General features: G+C 39.8%; 1 protein-coding gene across 6 annotated transcripts in view; it reads left to right on the plus strand.

The window, feature by feature from the left end:
- The first annotated feature begins 1194 nt into the window (after positions 1 to 1194).
- Positions 1195 to 26841, plus strand: part of LOC143297277 (uncharacterized) — a 34504-nt gene continuing 8857 nt past the window's right edge. For 2 of the 6 annotated variants that reach the window (XM_076609538.1, XM_076609540.1), the window contains exons 1-13: positions 1195 to 1299; positions 3289 to 3735; positions 5984 to 6197; positions 7272 to 7345; positions 8090 to 8279; positions 10015 to 10131; positions 11124 to 11395; positions 13187 to 13422; positions 15581 to 15649; positions 19884 to 19966; positions 21603 to 21664; positions 22154 to 22227; positions 24461 to 24795. In XM_076609538.1, coding sequence (XP_076465653.1) covers positions 3322 to 3735; positions 5984 to 6197; positions 7272 to 7345; positions 8090 to 8279; positions 10015 to 10131; positions 11124 to 11395; positions 13187 to 13422; positions 15581 to 15649; positions 19884 to 19966; positions 21603 to 21664; positions 22154 to 22227; positions 24461 to 24795 — 2140 coding nt within the window. In that variant the 5' untranslated portion in view covers positions 1195 to 1299; positions 3289 to 3321. Of the gene's footprint in view, positions 1300 to 3288; positions 3736 to 5983; positions 6198 to 7271; positions 7346 to 8089; positions 8280 to 10014; positions 10132 to 11123; positions 11396 to 13186; positions 13423 to 15580; positions 15650 to 19883; positions 19967 to 21602; positions 21665 to 22153; positions 22228 to 24460; positions 24796 to 25830; positions 26130 to 26841 lie in introns of those variants that run through there. The other 4 variants (XM_076609542.1, XM_076609543.1, XM_076609544.1 and 1 more) reach the window with 3 other exon arrangements.

Here is a 26841-nt window from a genome sequence, read left to right on the forward strand (position 1 = left end):
TACTTGTGCATGCACGAAACCAAAAATTCATCCCGAGGTGTCCATAAGCAATAAATTTCCGGGTTCGAAGTGTGCCAGGGTCATGTCCCGTGACAGACCATCGAAATACATCAGTTCTAACGTCATATAACAGATCTGTGACATCATACGAATGGGCATTTTTAAACGTGCAAGTTCGGCTGTTGCCCAGATGACCTCTACGATTGTAGATTTTATTCGAACGTACCAGATCTCAGTGACAATGAACCTGTCACTACAATATTTTACTAGGTTTTTCTTTCGTGTGCTGTGGTACGTTAATCATTATGTACGACTGTATATCATTGTTTCATGTGAGGCGTCTGTGCTATACATCATTATCATTATTATTGTCACTTGTTGATGTTGTTTCAGCAGATTAAGTTTGAAGACAGAAGAGTGTAATGTTTAGAGCTTAGAGCTTGCATCAGTGGTCTCCGACCGAGGATAGCGGCGCTATAGAAGTATCCATATCAATGAATCAATGTTTGCGACAGAGAGAAGTATGGAGAGACGGGGGTGTTAAAATGGATTTTGGAGAACCCTCCCCCCCCCCGCCCCCCCCCCCGCCCCCCCTCCCGAAAATTTGGCTAATTTAGGAGAGAGAAATAGGGAAAGCAGTGATGACTTAAGGTATGGGTGGGGTGGGGAGGATGATGGATTTTCGTCTGAAGTCACAAATGTGTAAAGAATGTATGTGTGTGACGAGTGACGTCATACAAATGCACTACGTCACACTGACGTCGCGCTCGGCGGCGCAGCACATCAGTCTCAGTTCAGTCCCAGCAACACGACATGATGGCAACCGGCAAAGAATTGTCCTGCCTTGGAGGGATCTTGTGGGGAGATAATTCGTTTGTGGCTGAGACAGTCGTCGGCAAAGAGTTTAGTGGTGCTGAGTTTGACGGCGTGGAGGAGGTCGTTAATGAAAGCCGCGATGAAGAGAAGAGGGCCCAAGACTGTGCCGGCCTTCAACTGAGTGGTGTGTCAGTATTCTGTGTAGCTAATGCTTCAAGCGGAACCGTAGAGTGCAAAGTCAAGAGAGTAGAAACAAAAAACAACAACAAAATATTCAACGAAATAAACAAAACAACAACAACAGAAAACAAACAGAAAAAGCATACTCCAACAGAAACTGAAAGCTGAATGCAAGTTTTGCCGCGCCGATGCACGCAATCCAAGGGAGATAACATAAATGTCAAACTCTTTGTGCGGTTGCTACGAATGAAAACACTGTTGTGTTGTGAAAGCAAAAGGGGGAAAAATCGGCTTCTGAAACTGGTAATTATGGCTTTCTATTCATTTTACATTAATGTACACATTAAGGAGGTAAATATTGGATGCGGTTTTTTTAGCTATTTATTTTTTATTTCAGAATAGCAACCTTGTGTCAAATTATATGGTACTCACGTCAATTTGAATTATATTGTGTAGCTTCCGCTTTCATCTGTTTTCCTTTTTCTGAAGAATAAGGCTGTGGTATCCAGAAGCTGCCACTTGAAACACTTGTCGCTTGAATAAAATTTAAAGACTCAATTCAAGAACTTACAGCCGGCGACATTTTTGCAGAACAACTGATTTCACAGCACAACTGTTAGCAACATGCAGACGACAACATTTTACGTAAGAACACGCAGACTACAACATTTCAGCGGGACAAACTCAAAACTTGCAGACGATAACATTTTTTGAAGAGCTTTTCACTGAAGCTGGGATAAACATAATTTTATCGAATACAGAACTGAACTTAAATCCCAGCCGACGAAAAGGATGAAGAGGTTGAGAGACAAACTGATATGAACTAGTTTCTGGAATGAGCTCTAAAACTGATCCAAGGAAAATCATGTGAAGCTTCAGTTGAGGAAAAGTGTCAGAAAAAATAATTAATTCATGTGTAGGAACCAAAAGAAGAAAAAGTTATAACATGATAAAAATGATGATGATGATAAAAAAAATAATAGCATATTTTATTTATAGTAGTAGTTGGACAGCGACAAGGCAAGCTTTGAAGCTTTTAAATAGCCTTCTTCATTTGATAACATGTTTTTGCAGAAATGTTGGTCAAGGTTTGATGCTTCATTTTCCAGTTTATTTATTCATCAAACTTACTGAAAATATTTGATAATTTTATAGAATTGTCCAGTTTATTCTTGAATGAGTTGCTTGTTTTAGATGAGGTGGTAGGTCCTACCATACATTAGTGACGGTCTGTTAGTGTTATTGAAGCAAAAACTTTCTTGTAATAGTATTTGAATGTTACACACACAAAAAAATTCCATCAGGTGCAGAGAACTGATCCTAAGACACTTCTGCGAGTGCGACCCTTTGCATAAGTGACAGAATAATCAACAAGCTGATTGTGGTTGCTGCCAAGTAAGAAGAAGAAGGACACACAACCGTTGAAAAGTTTATGTCTCAATGAGATCACCATGTATATCCTTTTATCCCTAAGGGAAAATAAATTTGTATAAGTCCATCAATCAGTATACGTCATGTGCCAACATTCCTGTACATGCTTTGTGGCTCTTCTCTGCACCCTCTCAGTTGCCATAGATTTTCACTTCAGATAGGAACACCACACAGTATTTCCATACTCCAAGTGAGGTCACTCTAGAGCTTTGTATAGTTTTACAAAAATATCACGATCATGGTAAGTAAACATTCTTTTGATTATTCCAATCATTTAGGTTGCTTTATTTAAGCAGTTCTGAATATGCAGGTCAAATGAAAGATTTCTATGAAAGTGATTCTTAGGTCTTTTTCATTTTCACATAATTTTACTGTGCATGTAGCATTATTCAGCTCCATAGTGTTTGTTTTGTTTGGATTTCTTTTGCCAACTTGCATCAATTTACATTTGTCAACATTAGAATAAAGATTCCATTTCTCTGTCCAAGCCTGGAGTATGTCTAGATCTTGTTGCAAGATGTTACTGCTGCATGTCTTAAATTGTATATTTTGGTATCATCAGCAACATTTTTACAAGATGATTCTACACAGTTTGGAAGGTCATTTCATATAGTTGGGTGTTTTTTTTTGTTGTTTTTTTGTTTTTGCTTTGTTTGGTTTTAAGCATTAGCCCTAGAACACTGCCCTGCGGGATTCCACCATGAACATCAGCCTCCGAGAAGTACTCATCACTATGACTTCTTGAGTTCTTTCTGTCAAAAAAAAACTCTTGCCCATTTGTCTAAGATACTGACTATACCATAAGCTTATAAAGTACTTTCAAACGTCTCAAAGCAACTCAAAAAAGCATGTTTGTTACAGACCAGCTGTCCACACTAGCTCCTCACCAGGACCATGAGAATGGATGAGCACATCAAACGCCTGATCGAGAAGTACACCTTGGAGGCTTCCAAGCTGTCTGGCCACGAGGCAGTGGAGAGGTATGAAATGGCCTACTCGCAGGCCAAAGAACTTGGGAACGCTTTCACCATCCGAGCCTGTGCCACCAACCTTGGTGCTGCCTACATCAGCCTGGGATCAAAGGAGGAAGCTGAGAAGGGTCTGAGTTATCTCAGCGAGGCGACCCCACCAGAGGGGGTGTCAGACTGTGTTTCGAAAGGAGATCTGTATTTTAACATCGGCCTTGGCTATGAGATTATCGGCCGTCTTGAGAGGGCCCAGACCAACATGGAACGTGCGTGGGAGGAGTACAGAAGTGAAAGGGACAATCTGGCGATGGAAATCGGTGTGTTGAAAAAGCTTATACAGGTTGGTGCCATTTTTTGTTGTTTTTTTTTGTTTTTGGTTTTTATGCATAGTGTTTATCTTACATATGCAGGCACATTTGTACACAACACACACACACACACACACACACACACACACACACACACACACACACACACACTCTCAATAATACGTGGTTATATTATACCTTTATACAAACAGAACATATGTATGTATGCATAGACACATGCACGCACACACACACACACACACATACACACACACACAAGCACAAACACACAGCAAACAGTGGATGCTCATACAACACACACACACAGTACACCCACACACATGCACAGATACACACACACACACACACACACACACACACACACACACACACACACACACACATGTATACACTCACTTCTTCTTCTTCTTTCCGTTACACGACCAACATCGACTTGCCAATGACTCTGTCTTGGTTCATGTATGCTTGGTATTTTCATGTCTCCACAACCCACCGAACACTGACATGTGTTACAGGATCTTCAACGTGCATATTTGATCTTCTGCGTGTGTATACACACGAAGTGGGTTCAGGCACTAGCAGGTCTGCACATCTGTTGACCTGCAAGATCGGAAAAATCTCCACCCTTTACCCACCAGGCGCCATTACCGTGATTCGAACCTGGGACCCTCAGATTGAAAGTCCAACGCTTAAACCACTCGGTTATTGCGCCGTTCAAACAGGCACATAATATATATTTGCACGACACACTCAGTATATCAATCAAAAACACTTTATTAATCCACATGGAAATTAACTTGTGCAATCACAGGCTCGTTGTAAACACCAACATAAAATGAACATGCGCAACATAAAAAGAGATTAAAACTAGTCAAATAAGAATTCCCAATAGCTGACGATAGACTTAAAAAAATTAAAAAATCAACTCTACCCCCACCCACCCCCCACACGCATACACACATTAAGACAATGGGGTATTGCACAATATTTACAAATAAAAACATCCAACAAATACACATTCTCTCTCTCTCTCTCTCTCTCTCTCTCTCTCTCAGTATAGTATATAGTAGTATATACTTGTGTGTACATTACTGTATTATTGTTCATGCCATTTTCTTTGATATGTGTTGTAATTTAACTTTGTAATGTAACTTTTTACCCCCCTCCCCTTTCCCTGCCCCCCACCTTCTCTTACTCTGTCTCTCTCTCCTTTTCTTCCTTACTCTCTCCTCTTTTGTCCCACCCCCACCCCCCACCCCTCCTCTTTTTTTTCCTCTCTTCTGATATGAATTTTCTTTAATTTTTCTCTATTTATTCTTGTGCGTTTGTTTTTCTTTGTCTTTTTTTTTTTTTTCAAATTTACTTATTTAATTTTGCACCCGAGGGCTGGTGGAGAAAAGCATTCTTGTCATTATGCTTATCTGAATACCCTGGAAAATTTTTTTTCGTTTGTTCTAAGAACAAAATAATAATGAATGATTTCTGTTTATAGTGCATGTAATCTTGCATAATGCAACTCAGTACACTGCACACACTCCACTCACACAATCCATACACTAAAACAGCACACCATACACATCTGTCCTCACACACACACACACACAGTTTGTGACATAGCTGAGAGAACACTTCCCAAAACAGGTAAGTCTAGAGACTGATTTTAAGTTCACTTAGTTGGAGTGATATGTGGCACACTGGATGGTAAAACAAGAAGAAAAATAAACAAGAGAGGCAAGGCTTTCAAGACTGACTTGTGATAAATTAAGTCCCCTTGCATTAATTACAGAGTAATTTCCCTTTTTTACTATCTGGACCAAAACATTTGCAAAATAAATAAAAATTCCATGCTTAGCAAAAGAAGTTCCCGTTTGAACAAAAAATGATAATAATGATTGCTCTTGTTGTTGTGTCAGAATATGAGATCAAAGTGCCAAGTTTAGAGAATACAAAAAATATAAATAGAACAGTAAATGCAGTTTGCATATAATTAGGTTTATTTTTTTATTTTTTTGTGCCCATCCCAGAGGTGCAATATTGTTTTAAACAAGATGACTAGAAAGAACTGAATTTTTCCTTTTTTTATGCCTAATTTGGTGTCAACTGACAAAGTATTTGCAGAGAAAATGTCAATGTTAAAGTTTACCACGGACACACACACACACACACACACACACAGACAACCGAACACCGGGTTAAAACATAGACTCACTTTGTTTACACAAGTGAGTCAAAAATTAGTCTGACTCCTGTCTTCAACAGATCACTCAGGCTCGGCAAAAGATAGAGGAAGCAGTCAGGTGGTGCCGTCAGCTGGAAGAGTCCTATGCCAAGGCCCAGCAGCCAGTGGAGCAGATGTCCGTCATGCAGCAGAGACTCCCCTTGCAGAAGACGCTGGGCAGCGAAGGATTTGCAGAAGCATTGCAAGAGTGCTGCCAACATATGAACCAGTTTTGTGAAGAAGGAAAGGCCACAGGTATGTCGAGCTGTGTTTTATTTCATTGTGTTGTACTGTACTCCACTCTACTGTACTGTATTGTACCATCCTGTATAACATGTCATCTGTACTGCATTTTGCTGTAATATGTTATAATGTTATATTTTATCTGTAGAGCACTGTTCTGTACTATACTGTACAATATGTTACAGACTTTTACTGTACTGTACTGTTCTTTGGTGTGTTATTTTATGACTCACTTGTGTAAACAAAGTGAGTCTATGTTTTAACCCGGTGTTCGGTTGTCTGTGTATGTCTGTGTGTCCGTGGTAAACTTTAACATTTACATTTTCTCTGCAAATACTTTGTCAGTTGACACCAAATTAGGCATAAAAATAGGAAAAATTCAGTTCTTTCCAGTCATCTTGTTTAAAACAATATTGCACCTCTGGGATGGGCACAAAAAAATAAAAAATGAAGCCTAATTATATGCAAACTGCATTTACTGTTATATTTATATTTTTTGTGTGAAAACACTCTAAACTTGGCACTTTGATCTGACATTCTGACCCAACAACAAGAGCAGTCATTATTATCATTTTTTGTTCAAACAGGAACTTCTTTTGCTAAGCATGGAAGTTTTATTTATTTTGCAAACGTTTTGGTGCAGGTAGTAAAAAAGGGAAATTACTCTGTAATTAATGCTAGGGGACTTAATTTGCTTAAAACTGATCTTTCTCATCTTAAACATTACATTTTGAAATTATACTCAATACATAAAAAGCTTGGATTTTTTTTTTAAGTGTATCACAAGTGAGTCTTGAAGGCCTTGCCTCTCTTGTTGCTTTTTAAGTTTAGTGTTGGTAACCTTTTCATACACACACACACATGCACACACATACACACTCTTATTCACCCACCCGCCCAACCCATATACACACCATCTCCTCATCCACACTCCACCCCCCCCCCCCCCCCCCACACAGCTTTTTTTGTTGTTGTTTGTTTTGTTTTGTTGTTGTTGTTTTTTTGCCTCTATCGCATGGAGGTCACGGAGCACTTTTTCTCCGTTTTTTCACAGCATTAATATTTTTACATCTTGCTGATTGACAGTGAAAATGCTGGTGCAAATGGCAGTCATGATGGCCTACTTCAAAGAACCAAAGCCTGCCCAGGAATACCTGGAGGTATGTGTAGTTTGCGATCGTTGTGCCCACCTCTTTTCTTAGTTTCTTTGGCTGTTGGGTTTAATTGTTGGTGTGCTTTAGCAGAAAAATAGCTGGATTGTTTTCATAGAAAATGGCTAGTTCACTGTTTTTTTGGTGAGTTGGGTTTTGACAGAAAAAATGGCTATTTGTGTGGTTTGTGGTATTTTTTTCTGAGCAGAACAATGACTGTTCACTTGGTTTGTGAGTTTTATTTAATTGAGGAGGAAATGTTTATCATACATTTCTGCCTTGTACAAATTGTTGTAAGTAGTAGTTCTTATAACACTGCAATATTTGACCCAAATCAAAACAATTGTTTACTTGTAGTTTATGCTTTGTGTGTGTGTTTTTTGCTCATGCTGCCATCATTTGCTCTTGCTCCCATCATTTGCACCGTTTTCAATGGCATTACTCCCACATTACTCATTCCGAGTCACAGCCACCACACCCGGGTTTGTCTGTCATAGTCCAAGTGCTGGCAGTCCACAGGGTACCATCAGTGTTAGGTCGCTAGGAGGGCCACATGCCAGAGGAGACCCTGCACTGCTGCTGATTCACTTCAGTGGTGTTCGGTAGAGCTTGTTCTGATTTAGCGTACTTTAGACACCAGCTGCTAAGCCCCTACTAAGCGACAATAATGGCGTAGTTGCGGAGCCAGACTGAGTGAGCGTCTACCCCAGAGTGGAGACGGAGAGATTGATTCCGTTTTCTGTGCCCCACCAGAAAGCCAACTCCCTCCTGGAACACAGTGAGAGTCTGGAGAAGGCAGTGGTGCTGCAGGACCTGGGCACGCTGTGTAACTTTATGGACCAGTGGGAGGTGGCCTTGACCTACCACCGCCAGGCCGCGGCCATCTTCCAGCACTACGCCAGCCTGCCGCCAGACCCAAGGTCTCCTATACAGCCTCTGGCAGGTGGGAGGGGCGTATTCTTGTGCAGACATGCACGTAACACGCATGCGCACACACACACACACACACACACACACACACTCACACTCACTCCGCTCACACACACTCTGCTCACACTCACTTAGTGCATATAAAAGAACCCTTGGCAACACAGTTGTTCCTGGCAAAATTTGGTAGGAAAAATCCACTTTGATCATAAAACAAATGCACTTTCACTTTTTTTTTTTTCTTTTTTTTTTAAGTATAGGTGAGGCTGCACTCACATGACATGCTCTCCCTAGGAATAGCAGCCTCAGTTTCATACAGGGAAATCTGTTGTGACAACAAATGATAAACACATACATGCATGCACGCATACGCACACACACATGTGATGTGATTTTTTTTGTCATTCTGAAGAGCTGGAAACACAAAATACCAAACAGGTAGAAGGTTATCAAATCTTTGACTGTCCTAGTATTGCACACCAGTCAGTTAGGAATAAGAGTGTGGAAGAAATAAGAATGTTACTTGGTTAACATCAGTAGATTTCTAGGGGAGTTAAAAATTGTAAATGTTAAATAGAAAGATATTTTGACTGGAGTACCAAGCAAAAAGTGGTTTCCATACATGAGACATCAAACGATGAATCCCTCCATTTTTGTTTTAGTCAAATGTCGGAATGAAGTTTAAAATATAGAGAGAAAAAAACAATCTGTCTTCCTGAGATTTGTATGGAAGTTAATTGTAAGGATCACAGGTGAAATACTTGATCGTTTGACAGTTGTGTTACACAGTGTTTGTTACACAATGTGTATGAATGAATGTGTACACAAACCAACTAAAATGAAAAAGAAAAATCTCTAAAATTACAGTTAATGTTTCTTCTTCTTCTTCTTCTTTTCAGTTGTGTATGCATTTGTTTCCATGCTTGTTTGCTTGTGAGTTGATCAGTTTGTTTCTGGTCTGTGTCTTGTTGTTTTGTGGGTGTGTTTGTGCAACTTCAGTTGACATCAAGGGTCATGTTAGATGGACTGTTTTCCACAGTGTAGAAAAGCTTGACAGCTGCAACCAACGTTCCTGCACAACAGTGAATTGACTAACCTTTCCCCCCTTTACCAAAACTGAAGTGAACAAGTCCACTGTAGTGTTCTGACATGAACTGAAACGTGTGACTGAGAGCGTCGAGTCAATAATATTTCACACTGGGAATTTTTTCACACAGAAACTTAGTGACGAAAGATTTGAAGAAAAGGAAAAAAAAGGTGTGTAGACTAGGAGAGGGGTTACATAACACTGTATAGAATAAATTAAACAGTTAGTGCATACCATGATTGAATGTGCTTTTCAGTTTCATTCTTTCTATACAGTGCTATATTCTCAGTTTGACATGGTACATTATATGACACCAAACAGGGAGTATGATTCAAATTCCTCTGCACTGAAATGTCTGGGTTTTTTGTGCCATCATATAATCTGTACTGTTTCAGTGGCATTACTCCCCCATTGCTCATAACAACCCCCTACACACAGCCACATCCAGATTGGTCTGGCGAAGTCTCAGTACCCATAATCCACAGGAACTATCAATGTTAGGTCACCAAGAATCCACGCACCAATGGAGACCCTGCACCAGTGCCAAGTCACTTTGGGTGGTGAGACGTCAAGCTTAGTTGGGACATTCCGTTATGAATGTAAGTGAAAGGATCACAGTATGGATTTTACAGTTTCATTCATTTTACATTGCGCTGTGTTTCAGCACTGAGATGTCAAGGTCACTGCATTGCCAACCATGCCTACGCGCTGGCAAAACTGGATGACGTGGATGAAGCGCGTGTGTTGTTTAACAAAGCTCTGGACCTGGCTACACAAAGTGGTAAGGATTGTGAAAGTGTGAGCGGTGTTTGAAAGAGAGTATTGGAGAGGTTAAAGTGGAAGAATGAGAGTGTAGGACAAAGGAATGCTGGGTTTTGTTCTTTGTGAGAAAGATTTGGGTTGTTGGTATTTGAATTCTGCACAGAATGAAAAAGATATGTGTTGTTGTGTTTTTTTCAATTGATTTTGACAAATTGCATTCTGTGAACATGGTGAGGTTATAGCCTGAACTTTGTGTATATGTGTGAGAGTGTGTGTATGTGTGTGTGTGCATGTTTTTAAATATGCATGCTTGAGTGCTTGTGTATGTGTGTGTGTGTGTATGTATGAGTGTGTGTATGTGTGTGAACAGTTGGGTTTTTGTTTTTCTCCTTTGTTAACTAATTTTGATTCTTTAAAACCTTGGTCTTAAAGCTGTGTATCTCACAATTGTGTTGTTAAAGGACATGAACAAAATATCAGTACATCAGTAATATTGGTTGATGCTTCAGTCAGCTGCTCCAGTTATATCTCTTCCCTTCCACCTTTTTTTTTTTTCTTTTACATTATTATTGTGTGCTGCCTATCTCTTTTGTGTCATTCTGTCACCATATTCCCCAGTCAGATCTAGCATGGGCTGGAGTATTTTTTGTAATGAACGGATTTTTGTATATTTGCATTTGTTGGTTTTTGGTGTGGGTTTGGTTTTTTTTCCTTCCCTTTTCTTTGTCTTCCCCCCCCCCCCCCTCTATTTTACTTGTTTTAGTGATAAGACATATACTTCATTTAAGCTGCCCCCCCCTGGATCCCAGCCTACAAAACTTTTCAGCATTACAAGTATCAGTCGCTTCCACCACCCATGATCTCACCTCTTTCCACAGTTTCAGTTTTAAAGTAACATGTCAAAGCGTGCGGACTGATCCATGTCCATTACACTACATCTGCTTTTCGGGGGGGGAAAAAAGAGAGAGAGAAAAGGGAGCAGATGCCTGATTTTTGTCGTTTTCCCCCCAGGGGACCTACACACCAAGTGGCAGATGGAGGAAGCCCTGGGGGCCGTCCACTTCCGCCTGGCCTGTCACGACCTTGACCTCCCCAGCCCCCGGGAGGCGGGCATGAAGGTGGCGCTGCCGGCATCTCGGCTGAAGCACCTGGAGAAGTCGCTGCAGTGGTACAAGAGGGCGCTGAGGGACTCCGCCACCTCCCCGCACGGGACGGCCGAGGTTCATGACCGGGTGCTGGAGAAATGTACCATGGTGAAGAACTTCCAGGACGATGCCACTCTGGTAGGTGGAGAGTGGAGTGATGGCCTAGAGGTAACGCGTCTGCCTAGGAATCGAGAGAATCTGAGGTGCACTGGTTTGAATCACACCGCCAGTCACCAGTATTTTCTCCCCCTCTGCTAGACCTTGAGTGGTGGTCTGGATGCTAGTCATTCGGATGAGACGATAAACCATCCCGTGTACAGCATGCCTTTAGCGCATGTAAAAGAACCAAAGGTAAAAAAAAAAAAGGGTTGTCCCTAGCAAAATTCTGTAGAAAAAGACACAAAAACAAATAAAATTTCAGGCAGGAAAAAAAAATTTTTTTAAATGGTTGGTGCTGTCAGTGTAGCGACACACTCCCCCTGGGGAGAGCAGCCCGAATTTCACACAGAGAAATCTGTTGTGACAAAAAGAGTAATACAAATACAAAAAGCTCTGGCTGTGTCTTGTTCTTCTGCAGTCTAGTTGCCATGTTATTTAGTTGGGTTTGTTGCGTTGATGAACTCTTCAGTCTAATGCACTATGGTGAACCTCCAGGACAGTGCCAGTCTGGTGGGTGGAAAAGCTCTGGCTGTGTCTTGTTCTTCTGCTATCTAGTTGTCATGGTAAGGTGGGGTTTTTTGTTTTTGTTGTTGTTTTTTTTTTGCATTGATGAACTCTGCAGTCTATCGCAAGAACTCCAGCCATTTCCACAGTTTCTTCTTCAAGGTCTACCGCATCAGACCAGAACTGACATCAGACTGCAGTGTGTGTTGGGCATGACTGAAGGATGTACTCAGGGGGGTGGGCACCTTTGCCACAAGGGTACTCATCTGTGTAGAAGATTTTGATCCTTTCAGAGGTGATTCAGAAGCCGGCAGTGTCCATTCCATAGCCTGAAAATGATGATGACCAGTTGTGCTCTGTAGAGGCTTGTGGTGGTGTCTTTTTTTTTTTCTTTTTTCTTTTTTGTCAGTTCAGTTCTGAAAGTATTAAGTCTTAACCAGCAACTATTTTTACACCTTTAACAAAGTCAGTTCTTAAAGGACTGGTTAGTCCTTGTGTACGTATTTGTGTATGTTTATATGTGTGTTTTCTGTGCTCTATATTGTTAAATAGCCTGCTGCTGCTCATGTGATGATGTGTTTATGTGTTTAGCACACAAATGAATTTCTCTTATCTGAGATGAGAAAGTAATCTGTATTTCTTGTGCTCACAAGGCCATTTAGGTAGATATTCTATCAATTTACAGTTTGAGCAAGATCAAAATTATGGCTTTACCGGTTTTTGACTCACTTGTGTAAACAAAGTGAGTCTATGTTTTAACCCGGTGTTCGGTTGTCTGTGTGTGTGTGTGTGTGTCCGTGGTAAACTTTAACATTGACATTTTCTCTGCAAATACTTTGTCAGTTGACACCAAATTTAGCATAAAAATAGGAAAAATTCAGTTCTTTCCAGTCATCTTGTTTAAAACAATATTGCACCTCTGGTATGGGCACAAAAAAAATTAAAAAAAGAAGCCTTATTATATGCAAACTGCATTTACTGTTATATTTATATTTTTTGTATTCTCTAAACTTGGCACTTTGACCTCTTATTCGGACACAACAACAAGAGGAGTCATTATTATCATTTTTTGTTCAAACAGGAACTTCTTTTGCTAAGCATGGAATTTTTATTTATTTTGCAAACATTTTGGTGCAGATAGTAAAAAAAAAAGGGAAATTACTCTGTAATTAATGCTAGGGGACTTAATTTATCACAAGTGAGTCTTGAAGGCCTTGCCTCTCTTGTTTTTAAAATAAATGCACACAATGTGGGGTTGATTTTCAGGTCCAGCCAGGACAGATGGCTCAGGTGTTCGGCCGTCCTGCAGAACATCAGCCCCCTGTTGAAGCAGCACAGACAGAAAGCGCCCCTCTGGAGAAAACGTCAGGGGAGGAGGAAGAAAGTGAAGGAACAGAGGAGGAGGAGGAAGGTGATGAAGAGGAAGAAGAGGGGGAGGATGAGGAGGAAGAAGAAGAGGAAGGGGAGGAAGAAGATGAAGAAACCACCTCTGAGGAAGAAGAGTAAGGCCTTTTCTTTTCCTTTGTAGATTTGTTTTTAAGGCAGATCCTTTTTTGACTCACTTGTGTAAACAAAGTGAGTCTATGTTTTAACCCGGTGTTCGGTTGTATGTGTGTGTGTCTGTGTGTCCGTGGTAAACTTTAACATTGCCATTTTCTCTGCAAATACTTTGTCAGTTGACAACAAATTTGGCATAAAAATAGGAAAAATTCAGTTCTTTCCAGTCATCTTGTTTTAACAATATTGCACCTCTGGGATGGACACAAAAATTTTTTTTTTTAAAGAAGCCTAATTATATGCAAACTGCATTTACTGTTATATTTTTTGTATTCTCTAAACTTGGCACTTTGATCTGATATTCTGAGCCAACAACAAGAGGAGTCATTATGATCATTTTTTGTTCAAACAGGAACTTCTTTTGCTAAGCATGAAATTTTTATTTATTTTGCAAACGTTTTGGTGCAGATAGTAAAAAAAAAAAAGGGAAATTACTCTGTAATTAATGCTAGTTGTGCATTATCTGACAAAGTGTCATTTTTGTCCTTTCAAAGATGTGTACATTTCTGTTGTTTTCATTTGTTTTTTGATTGTTGTTTTGTGAGGGGTTTGCTGCCCTGTCTTTAACCCATTAACTCTTTCCGGACATAGGAATGCTCACGCATTCCTACACAAAACGTATACGGTTTCGGACTAAGGAATGGAATAGCATTCTCCGAAAGTAAAATTCCATCATGCGCTGTACACGTGATTTTGTGATTAGCCAAGCAGAGTGCGCTATTCTGGGTCACTCCACAATCGAACAGTATGATTGGTTAGTCTATGATGTGTGGCCTGTCTCGCACACACGCTGACAAAGTCACTGACCGGTTGTCTGCTCGCGTGCCAGCCTGTCAGCAAAGCGGGCTCTTCTCAAAATGTTGTGATGCGAACAAGGCAGTGACGGCAATGTTTTTGGGTTGCCGAAGTACTTGAAATGCTACAAACTGAAGGGTCGGACATTGAAGAGGTGGATGATGACGAAGAAGAAAGCGAATTTAATGCAGAAAGCGAGCATGGGTATGGTGATTCGGGGTGAAAAATTGGCAGTATTTTCTACATATGGCAAAACTGTAAAAATAAAATGAGGAATTTGATTTTTTTTTTATATATGTAATAGCTCAACACGTAATAAGCCAGTTCTGAAAGTTTCATTTTCTTACACAGTATTTTGTATTTTTTGTAATTTTTTTCCAAACCCTTACAAATGGGCCGTCTGTGGGGAAAAGCAAGGGAGAAAACTTGTCGTCCCGAGTGAGTTAATTCCTGGGGAGTTTGCACCCTCGGCAGGCTTCCATGTTGTATTGACGTGGAAAAAAACACTGAAAATGCAAGTTATTTCTCCGAATGTGCGTGGACACGTATGGAAATATTGTAGAAGTTACTTCCCTTCACTTGTGGTTCATTCCTATGTAGGAACATGAAATCTGTTTTAATGAAACAAATTTTGATGCCAGAGCAATGCTTGGGTGCATGGCTCAGTGAGTTAATGTGCAGTGAGGACAGGGCTTCTGGTAAAATAAAAACCTTGGGGATCTCAGGGACTCTCTCAGCATAATTCTAGGGTGTCCCAGACTACCGTCAGAGGGTCACTCTAATACAAGCACATTCTGATCAGATCTGTATTGCTACACATATGAAGGCAGGCAAGCCATAATGTCATAACCACATTCGCTCCTGGGCCAAGAAGTGATGGTTTAAACAAAACTTTATTCAGTAAACATGTCACACATGTACACAGATAGACAGTGGAGCAACAACAAGAAGTGATGAACAGAAAAAAAAATTATGCTTTGTTAGCAGACGATCCTGACATCAGACTGAAGCTTTGATGTATGATTTTCTCTCTTTGCTCTGTTTTCCCAAATCCAATTTATACTGTGGTGTGTGTGTGTGAGAGAGAGAGAGAGAGATGTGTACATATTTATGTTTTCACATTTTTCATGCATGTGGTATTTTATAGTTTGATGTCATGTTTGCTTTCATATATAAGTGGGTTTTGTTAATGCTTTTTATTGTTATTTTTTACCTCGGGGAATAAGGGAGTCTTTTTTTCTCTTTTTTTTTTCTCCTTTAAATTCCTGGTGCTGACTGGTAACTTTAAAGTGGTGGTGATGATTTTAGAGGAGCTGTGTCTGCCAAGAGGGTGCCGAGCATAAGGCTTCCTAAAAAGTCCTGTCTCCGAAAGTCCAGGTGCCACAGAAGCTCTTCTGTTCTCTTTGACATGTAGTATGCCAGAGTGAGCGTGTTGACTGCAGAAATTGATGACCACCCCTCGCACTTTCTTTGTGAAAAGTGTTCTTTTCCCATGCACTTGCTTTGTGAAGAGTTGTTTGGGGGGGGGGGGGGGGGGGGGGTTATGTGAAAGTTTTGATTTTGTTTCATTTTTCTGTTTTCTTTTTTTGTCGTTTTTTTTTTTTTGGTTTTTTGGGTTTTTTTAAAATTTCCATTTAATGATTTATCTTTCTTGCGGTCCAGATATGGATATTATGGTCTGCTAGGCAATGAACACAGTGATTTGATACTGTTGTGTACACACTTGCTGTTAAGCATACACACGCATACTTGTGCCTGTGCACAGGCATGACGGAACACACACATACACGCAGACATCCCCTTTAGTGCACATTTGTGCAGGCAGGCAGGCAGGCACATATGTACACAAATGCATGCACACATATATACATATTGTCACACTCACACACACACACACACACACACACACACACTGGTAAGAATATGGAAAGTTTTCAGTCAGGTGGAAAAACATACACACATATACTAAGTAGAAAAAACAAAACAATAGAAATACACTGATTTAAAATGTTTTGCATATAACTTGGACTGCATACCAAAGTATGGCCAAGCCAAACTCTTTTTCTTTCCAAAATTTGAAATACTATGAACTTGTCTGCTGTTTGTGAGTGTTTACTAACATGAAGCTGTAATGATCCTCCCTCTCTCTCTCTCTCTCTCTCTCTCTCTTCTCTTCCCTCCCTTCTTCCCTCCCTCCCTCCCTCCATCTTTTGCAATAATCAGTGTGTCCCAATCACAGTGTGAATCTACCCATGCACACAGATTCAGTGTTTTGTTCCTATTTCTTACCTACTAGTACACACTAATAGATTTTCTGAAAGACCCCTTGCCTGTAGCTGACCTTGTTATTGATGGTCAAACAGTGGAGAGGGTCAATGAATATAGATATTTAGGGACCATCTTAGACAATAAGCTGACTTTTGACAGAAATGTTGATTCCATTCATAAGAAATGTCAATCTAGAATTTTTTGTTTACAGAAGCTTAGAAATGTTGGTATAAATTCAAATATTCTTCAAAGTTATTATCGATGTTGTATCGAGTCTGTGCTTACAGTTTCATTTATGTGCTGGTATGGAAGTTTGGGAGTGAGGAGTAAGCGTGTTTTGAACGATGTCATGAGTGTATGCAGTAAAATTGTGGGAGTGAAACAAGCTAGTATGCAAGAGCTGTATGAAAGTCGAGTGGTTAAAAAAAGCAGGCAGATAGCAACTGACGACACCCATATTTTAGCAAAGTATTATGAGCTATTGCCATCAGGACGACGCTACAGAACTTTTAAGTTGAAATCCAGAGCTCTGAAGACTTTTATTCCACGTTCAATCCACCTTTTAAATTCTTGAGAACTCTGTGTGTGTGTGTGCGTGCGCGCACTCTCATGTGAGACGTGTGAAAGTCCGTGCATGATAGGCTGTACCTTGTTCTAGTTGTGGTGTGTGTGTGTTTGTGTGTGTGTTTACTGAGCTTAAAACGTGACAATTGGTTATAATGAATGTGCAATATGTAGGAAGAATAATGTGCAATATGCAGGATGAATGTACAATGAATATGTCTAATGCTAACGTCCATATTCTAAATATATTTCTGTTTAATAATTACGATGTAATAATTAATTGCAATGTTTTTAAAAGCGAATATGTGAAATGCTTTTATTTGAGAACATATGTTTATTACTCTTGTTTGATCAAGTTATCTGCGTGTGTGGGGTGGGGTGGGGGGGGGGGGGGTGCGGTGCGGGTGTGTGCTGATTATCTGGTTGTGGTTTTCCGCAATTCATCTTTATTCTTATCTTATCTGTCTATTATAATCAATGTGCAGTATAGTAGGCTATGTTTATAATTATATTCAAATAATGTTTCTTAATTCTTTCTGTTTTTACATTAAGAATACTAGTTATTACCTGCAGTGGGTGGATGTATGTATGAAACGATGTATGTGATATTTTTTACATTTGTATCTTCGTAATATTTGTTGGGGCTGTTGTTGGCTTTTACAGTTATGGTCCCCATGTTGTTTACTTGTCTATGTTGTGATAATGCACCTGACCAAATTTCTCCAGGTGGAGATAATAAAGTTATTCTTATCTTCTTATCTTATCTTATCTTATCTTATCTATTGTTTTCTCAAACTAAACTCTTGAAGTGAAATTCCATAACCCAAACAATTGATGCGAAATTCTTTTATGAACTTCACACTGAAAGAAAAAAAAAATCCCATTGGCTCAGGTGTACAGCCGTCCTGCAGAACAGCATTTATTCATAGACCTGAATTTTGCACAAACTTTGCTCAAAATTTGCTGCAAAACTTTCCTACAGCATGAGGAAGCGAAACTTTTGACTTGGCATGTAAATTTTACCAAACTTTCGGCAGATCCCTTCTCGGGAGAACTTTGGGCAGTGTATAATGATGCCCACCCTCTACCACATCTGTTTATTGAGCAAATTCAGAAATTGCTCCCTAGTTAGCTACATGTGTTTCTTGAAGATATTACTATAAAAAAAAAAACAAACCAAGCTCCTAGATCAGTTTGTTGCAAGCTGCCGTCTGCTGTCTTGGCTTCAAAATATTGTTCACCCAGAATTGTTGCTTCCTCTTTTCTCTGCATTTCTTCTTCCATTAGGGCAGGACTTCATTCAGGGTTCTCTTGAGTTTCACACACTGAATGCTTGCTTTGATTGTATGATTTGAACGAAGATGGTTTCAGTCAAAACTGGTAGGTAAATTTCATGGAAAGTAAGACATTGCAAGTCATCGCCTTTATGGAGACATGACAAGTAGGGTGAGAGGTCAAGGTTAGGTGTTTGCAGTCTGCTTGTGCACCCATGCATGTGTGCATTTTTGTGTGTATGTGTATGTGTGGAAATTTTCATCTATAAGTATGTGACCAAAAGGTTCTTTCGCTGTGTGAGCTGATATATGTCATGCTTCTTAGATATGACTTATACTAAGAGTCTTATATCGCTAGCTTTGATGTGCATAGTGCGTATTTTGTGCAAATACTATCCATACAATAACATTTTGTTATTGCAATTGCTTTATCTGTTTAAGTTTGTCTCTTACATTTTTGACTTATTTGTGTAAACAAAGTGAGTCTGTGTAATAACCTGGTGTTCATTTGCCTCTGTGTGTGTGTGTGTGTACACATGTCCACAGAAAACTCTAACAAATAATTTTCCCTGGAATTATTTGTCAGCCAATACCAAATTTAGATTAAACATTGTGGGGAAAAATCTGTGCTTTCATACCAGTGACAGGTTGTAAGTCTTCTGGGTTAAGCCATATTTTTTAATCGTGAGTGGGTCATTTTGTTCAGGTTCGTGTTCCAGAAAATGTTATTGGCCTTTTTCCAGTGAATTGTCCAAACATTTGTTTGGGTTTAAAGTTTTTGTTTGCAATTTTAAAAAAAACAAATTAAAAAGGACAAATTCTGGACAGAACACATACAGTGACACTAACTACACCATCAACATGTTTACTGCATATGAATACTTTAAAGTGGATGCTGTATTAACAAATATGATTGAAAATAAAATAAAATCAAAACAGAGAGAGACAACAGCACCTCCAATTCAGACATGTTTTCAGATAACTCTTAACGGCCCAGAAGAAAGAAATTCCAATGAATAAATTTCGAAAGGAATAAAATGTAATCAGTAGAATTGTGTGCGGCTCATTTAAAACGTTTAACATATAGAAAATGTATGAAGTGCAAGATATATCTCTCTCTCCCTTGCTTTCTCTCTATGCCCCTCTGATCACAAGAGAGACAAGTCAAGTATGTTTCATATTTTTTAACTGGTTGATTTTTTATTTGCCCCGTTTGGTTGTTTATAATGTTCTGTTGTTATATTCATTCACACAACAAAAACAAAACAACTGTCAATTAATTCTGTTCATTCACACACAATAAGAACAACAGCAACAGTAAAACAACTATTAACTATATTTATTCACATAGCAACAACAACAAAAACAATCAATACACATTGAACAAATTTTTGTTATAATGGCTATGTAATAATGCATAAATAGGTGTGTGTGTGTGTGAGAGTTGTAGCTAATGAGCATGCACAAGATGAAGTAAAGTGAACAAGAAAGTGTTTGTTTCAAAGGGAAACACCTGATGAGGAAGAAGATGAAGACGATGATCAACAACAGATGACTGATCTGTATCGGGCACAGCTAAACAAAGAGGGTAAACATTTACTTTTTCTTTTATTTTCTTTTTTCTTTTTCTTTTTTTCTTTTTCTCTCTCTCTCTCCCTCTTTTTTAGTTTCAGTTTCAGTAGCTCAAGGAGGCGTCACTGCGTTCGGACAAATCCATATACGCTACACCACATCTGCCAAGCAGATGCCTGACCAGCAGCGTAACCCAAAGATTTTTGTATTGCATTATTTTTCATCACAACAGGTTTTTCTTTGTAAAATACAGGAGGCTGTTGCAGGGAAGAGCTTATCGCCACAGTGCAAAACGACTCATATGTTGTTGTTGTTTTCTGCCTGCAGGTGTATTTGTTTTACAATCAAACTGGATTTTTCTATTGAATTTTGCCAGGGACAACCCTTTTACTGCCGTGGGGTCTCTTTCATGCATTATTATGTGCGTGCTGCTCGTGGGACCTCGATTGGTTTATTATCTCATCTGAAAGTTACTGGGCACAAAAGCTGAGTGGTTAAAGCGTTGGACTTTCAATCTCAGGGTCCCCCCCCCCCACCCCCCCCCGCCCCACACACACACACACGCACCTATACATTTTCACATATTGACGGGTTTTTTTTAATCATGTGTGTGTGTGCATGTTGAATCCAATCAGTAATTACTTTCAGCATGGTATATTTTACAACACTGACCAGATATTCATTCATTCATTAACTCATCTATCCATCCATCCTTCCATTTTCCCATTTATTCATTGCAGTACAGACATACAAGGAAAACATTAGACCTGTATGATTAGCTGCACTTCATTTGAATAAGCAACAATGACAGACAAATAAATTAATAAATAAACAGGACCATATCAAGAGTTGCCAACTGTTCATTTTCGACTACATAGCATGGTCACATGCTTTCCTGTCGTAACATTACCCAGATGCTGTAGATCTCGATCACGAGGCCAGGGCAGTTACTACTAACCCTGGTCTTATGTGATGATGCTCAGCTAATCGCGTGTGTGTTTACATTGAAACAGCATTAAGTGGATCATTATGTGGAGTGATGGTCTACAGGTAACGCGTCCGCCTAGGAAGCGAGAGAATATGAGCACGCTGGTTCGAATCACGGCTCAGCCGCCGATATTTTCTCCCCTCCCACTAGACCTTGAGTGGTGGTCTGGACGCTAGTCATTCGGATGAGACGATAATCCGAGGTCCTGTGTGCAGCATGCACTTAGCGCACGTAAAAGAACCCACGGCAACAAAAGGGTTGTTCCTGGCAAAATTCTGTAGAAAAATCCACTTCGATAGGAAAAAGAAATAAAACTGCACGCAGGAAAAAAAATACAAAAAATGGGGTGGCGCTGTGGTGTAGCGACACGCTCTCCCTGGGGAGAGCAGCCCGAATTTCACACAGAGAAATCTGTTGTGATAAAAAGAAGTACAAATACAAATACAAATACCAGTCAGCTTAATTGTAGTAGTTACGCAGGTAGGCCCAAGTGTTTTTATGGCTTGAAGACAAAATGTACGTTTGCTGATGTGGCTTGGAGTCAAGTGTTCCTACCAAATTTAATATGTTCCGACCAAATTGCCTGATTGTTTCTTCAAACACTTCACCAGGAGTTGACATCTCTGCATATCATTGCTAATGCGTTGACTGTGTGTATGTTTAGGGACCTTACAAGGCACAATGAAGAAGCAGACAGTCAAAGCAGATGTCCACCACTCTCCTCAGGTTGGTATAATGACCCAGGTTTATAGATAGGGGAGCGACTTGTTCGTGTGTCACTGTAGTGTGAATATGTGTGTGCGTGCATGCTTGTGTGCATGTGTGTGTATGTGCAAAATAGTAGTAGTTTTTTTTGTGTTTTTTTAATGTTCATCACCTTATGTCTTTCCAGTTCAAGTGATATTTGATGTGGGGAAAACTCTTGTCTTGTTTTGACTGTATATGCTTGGTTGGTCAACAGTTTCGAAGTTATGAATATATTAACTGCACGTCTTTATTTGCGCAAGAAGGTTACAGTTTATAATAGCAAACATTACAGAGCAAGGGAATTTCACCATCAAAATAACAAAAGTTTTAAATGGTGTGTGTATGTGTGTGCTTAGAAGTGTACATGTTATTAACATGTATGTTACAATTTTTAACGTAAAAGCAGCAATGATGATTTCGACTGAGTCCCTGACCAGTGTATGTGTGTCACTGTCTCTTTTTCCGCAGCACGTCAGCAGTTCTGCAGAGTCTGGCAGCTCTGCTGATTCCGAGGAGGACAGCGAAGAAGAGGAGGAGGCTGGGTATATATCAAGTTTTGAATCTCGCCTATGATCTTGATCTCTGCCTGTGTTATCTCTGTTTTCCTTGATATCTTGATTTATATTTGGTGACAAACTCTTCTTTTTTTTCTGGTCTACTCACATTACTTTCATCATTATCAAAAGTGGAAGAAAAAAATGTGTGAAAGCCTGCCAAAACACTGGCATGGCAGCTGTAGTGATGTTATGTTTGTGATTTCTTATTTGCTTATGACTTCAGAAACTCTATAATGATTTTGTATCTAAAACTGACCCCCACGAAATGCTCACTCATCATTATCTAAACTGTACTGCACTGCAAGTCTGATATGACCATTCCTGTTTAGATTTCTCACTGGGTAGCTTCAGCCATTTTCATGTTTTGTATACTGGAGATTTTCAAATGCCGTACTTTACAATAGATATATCTCTGAACTTTGATAAATACAAGGAGTGATTTCCTCTGGAAATCAGTCATGCTTACATGCACGAACACAAATGTCACATAAGTCATATTAGTCATAATTTTAATCTTTTTTTTTTTGTTTGTTTGTTTGTTTTTTCAAACCCATCATCTTTACCATCAAATTTATCATGCACCATTCATTTCAAATCTCCCGTACACAGGTACACACCCATGTTCATCTGCCACAGTCTCAGCACTGGCAGTCCACAGGGAACTAAGGTCATAATTATTTCCTAGCTTTATGACTTATGTCTGTTACTGATCATGACTACATGTTTATGATAGGTGTAAATATGGGTGCAACATTTTATCTATCACTGTGTTGAGCAGTCTTGACTCAAACTGTACAATAGCATCCAAGAGTCATGGAAGAGGAATCTGTTTACATTGGAAGACAGTCAGTGTCTTGAATAACTATTTCTTTTAACTCAGCTGAATCATGTCAGTGGAAAGACGTCCACTAAAAAATGATATAGAATTTTAGTTCAGGATGTCATGTTCAGTCATAATTTCAAGTAGGCTGTTACATGTATGGCCATTTTTACCCTGCCATTTAGGCAGCCATAGTCTATTTTTGGCAGTACTTCCATAATCTACCAAACACTGACATGAATTACCATAAAGTTCGGTCTATTGAGCGCACTGGTATATAAGCCACACCCACTAAATTTTTGAAAAAATTGAACTTTATACATACATAAGCCGCACCGGCTTATAAGCCGCACTTATTTCCGGTACCGGAACACATACTGATACTACAGAAAAGCTGTCGATACTGTAGGTTATGAAATAAACACGAGCAGGAACAACCCAAAGAAAAGCAAGGTAATACTGCTAGTGCCACAAAAAAATAATAAATAAATACAACGAAAATAAGATCCATAATTTAGAGATAGTCACATTTATTCAATGTCATCCTGCTCACTGAATCCACTAAAATCTTCGTCTTCAGTGTCCGAGTTGAAGAGAACCAGCACAGCTTCCTCCACCATCTTATCACTGACTGCAGCCTCGCTTTCACTTCAAGAACATGAAGGTGGAGGTTGCTGCTGGTTCGTCACTTGCACTGTCATCTGCTAGGTCGATCGCCTTCAATTTGAAGGCTGCATCATAGGCATAACGTCGCGTTTTCTGCATGATGAGGGTGTACGCTTGAGCAGAGTAGAACTGAATGCTGATCTGAAGGCTTTGAAGGATTTGATTTATAAAACCTGAACAGTTAGCACACTATCCTGAAGCTCATCCAAAAATTCATGGACAGAAATAATGATTTTGGTGAGTTGAAGGGCAGCTGAGAATAGACGAGAACATGACACTCCCGGGATTGTTAAAATCCGCAAATAAGCCGCATCATTGTATAAGCCGCAGAGGTTGAAGCTGGGGAAAAAAGTCGCAGCTTATAGACCGAACTTTACGGTGCAGTATTTTTAACACATGTTTTTGTTGTTTTGCATGTGTACGCACATGAAGGGGATTCAGGTCTGCAAATGTGCTGACCTGGGAAATCGTAAAAATCACCACCTTTCACCGACCAGGATAAAAAAAATCCCTGCCAGGATTCAAACCCAAGATCATAGGATCAGAAATCCAGTCCTCTTACCACTTGTCTAAACAAATAAAATAGTATTACTAGAACACTTCTCTTTTATTAAGTTTTATATATATATATATATAAATAACCTCTATTTTAAAGCATTGTCAGGTAACTTCCCTTTTTTTTTCTTTTTTTTTTTACTCTCTCTCTCTCTCTCTCTCTCTCTCTGTGCACAGAAGACGACAGGCTCCGCCCATCCCGACCCAGTCGCCACACACCACCCTCCTGCCCAGCGGCACCTACGAAACGCCCCAGAACGACGGGGTGGAGAAGCAGATCAACGAACTGTACGGGGGCGACTCCAAGTCCAGGCCCCGCCCCCTGCCCCGCCCCGGGCCATCTGGCTCCACCCACTATGCGGAGCTAGACTTTGAGGGCAGGCGGGAGAGGCCCACTGCTGGTGAGTTTGTCTTGCCGTCAGGGAGGCGGGCCCGACCTAACTTTTTCATCAGTAGTTCCGATGAGGAGAGCGGAAAGAGGACCAAGCAAAGGGAGAGAGAGCTCGGCGCAGGTTGGTACACCAACAGGAAGGAGTGCTTTAATTCTTTTTCTTTTGTGTTTTTTTCCCTCCAGGGTTCTCTGTAACCTGTTTTGTTCCGTAGCCCCTTTTTTTGACTGTGCAAAAGCATGCAAAACTTGGTTGAGCAGTGGGAAGGAAGGTACAAATTGTGTTTGATTGTCCTGTTATACAGCAGATATGGTGTAGCATGTTTGGATCAGTCGGCTCACTTGGGACGCCACCTTGAAACTGAAACTGTCCTGACAATATATATACTGGGGTTTGTAGTCACCTGATCAAGGCATTCGTTTTTGCGTTTGAAAATGAATGCTGTCATTAAAAATAGATAAATAAATAAATAAAAAGTTTGGAAAGGGGGAAAGTTGTGTGGTGTCTTGGGGGAAACAGATAGGTGGAATTTGGGACCAAAGATCAGCATGGTTCAGCGGAAGAAGAAATGCTGTTTATTTACCTGCAAGTCAGTTCACTCTTCCTGTTTCCATAGCCTTTTCATTTTTTGTTTGTCTGAGAAAATCAGTCATGGTCAGGGCATTGATTGTTTCAGTTGCTGTTGCTGTACTCAGTTAATGGGTTGGACATTTTTTTTACTCCACCTGTGAATTTGGGAGAGCTGGTTTTGTTGTGTGGAAATACTATGTTTTTCCCAGTATGCACTCAACTGACGTAGTTTTGCATAATCATTAGTTCTTTTAGACTGACTGTTTAACCAAAAAAAACTTTTATTTGGGGCACGTCTCTCATGTGTATTTTGATAAATGATTTCCCACCTCCTTTGTTCAGTGCTTTTTACACACTTGATCCCTCGTCAAAAGTGGTATCTGGAGTGTGTTTTTTTTTGTTTTTCTTCAGAAATCAGCCAGCTACAAATCTTCATGAAACCTGCTCAGTCAAGTTTTGCGGAAGTCCTATATTTCTTCAAATGGATACTGTTACTTTTCTCTCTGAAGTCATTACACTAGAAAGCATTTTTTTTATTTCTTGGTATGAATGTTGTGATATTAACCACCAGGCTTTTTATTTGTTTAGAATGTACCGCTTGAAACAGTTAACTGCCATGGGACTGTTTGAACCTTGTGCACTAAGAAACTGTACATCTCTGGCCACTTGGCTAGGAAAGGTACGTAATACATTCAGATTACTAATCTGGAAATGCCTATACTTGCTTCAGAATGACATTATACACTTTTTGCAGTGACATTGTAGCCGTTGTGTTTCTAACAGAAAAATGAAAACACATTCAACGACTTTGGTAATAAATCATTGTGAAAATTTGGCGTTGTTACAGGATTTACACATATTCATCAAAGATGTAGGATAAAAGGTGGTTGTTGTTTTTCATTTCAGTGGTATATTTCACTCAGTCACGCACGCACCCACACACACACACACACAAAAGCATGCATGCATACGAACACACACATGCACGCTCGCACACACACACACACACACACACACACACAGAGGATGTAGAATTATGGTAGCATTTTAAGCAAGTGGTGTTTTTTTTTCCATGATCAGTTTTGTCTTACTTTTGTTACCCTTCCTGTGCAAGTGCAGAGCTTCTTTTGCTTGGTCGTCTTTCCTGTTCTCACCTGTGTGGGTGTGGTAAGTCTGTATTAATACGGTAGAACCCCTCATAGCCCAGAAATTGTTGATGGTGAGCTCTTACCAACCCTTAACATCTAACAAAGGTCTCATAGTTTAGTCATTGGTTACCTTGCAGCAGTTTCCACTCCATTCCTTTCTGTTTTGTGGAATACCTGTAGTGTTGTGACGACGATGAGCGTGTGATACGTGCATGTGTTGTCGGTTTGAAACAAAATTTTCAGTCATCAAAACTTGTGGGTGGGGAGTGGTAAGGTTGCTATGGATGAAATAAAACCACTGAATGTGGATTATGTTTTGTTAAATTTCAACAAGATCATTTAAAAAATCCAGTGAGCAGAAAACATCCACGTACGTGCACACACACACACACACACACACAAACATGCGCATTAAACATTGAACTTCTGATCCAGTGTTTGCCCGTGATCA

This window comes from Babylonia areolata, chromosome 22 (assembly GCF_041734735.1).
Source record: "Babylonia areolata isolate BAREFJ2019XMU chromosome 22, ASM4173473v1, whole genome shotgun sequence".
Lineage (NCBI taxonomy): Eukaryota > Metazoa > Mollusca > Gastropoda > Neogastropoda > Buccinidae > Babylonia > Babylonia areolata.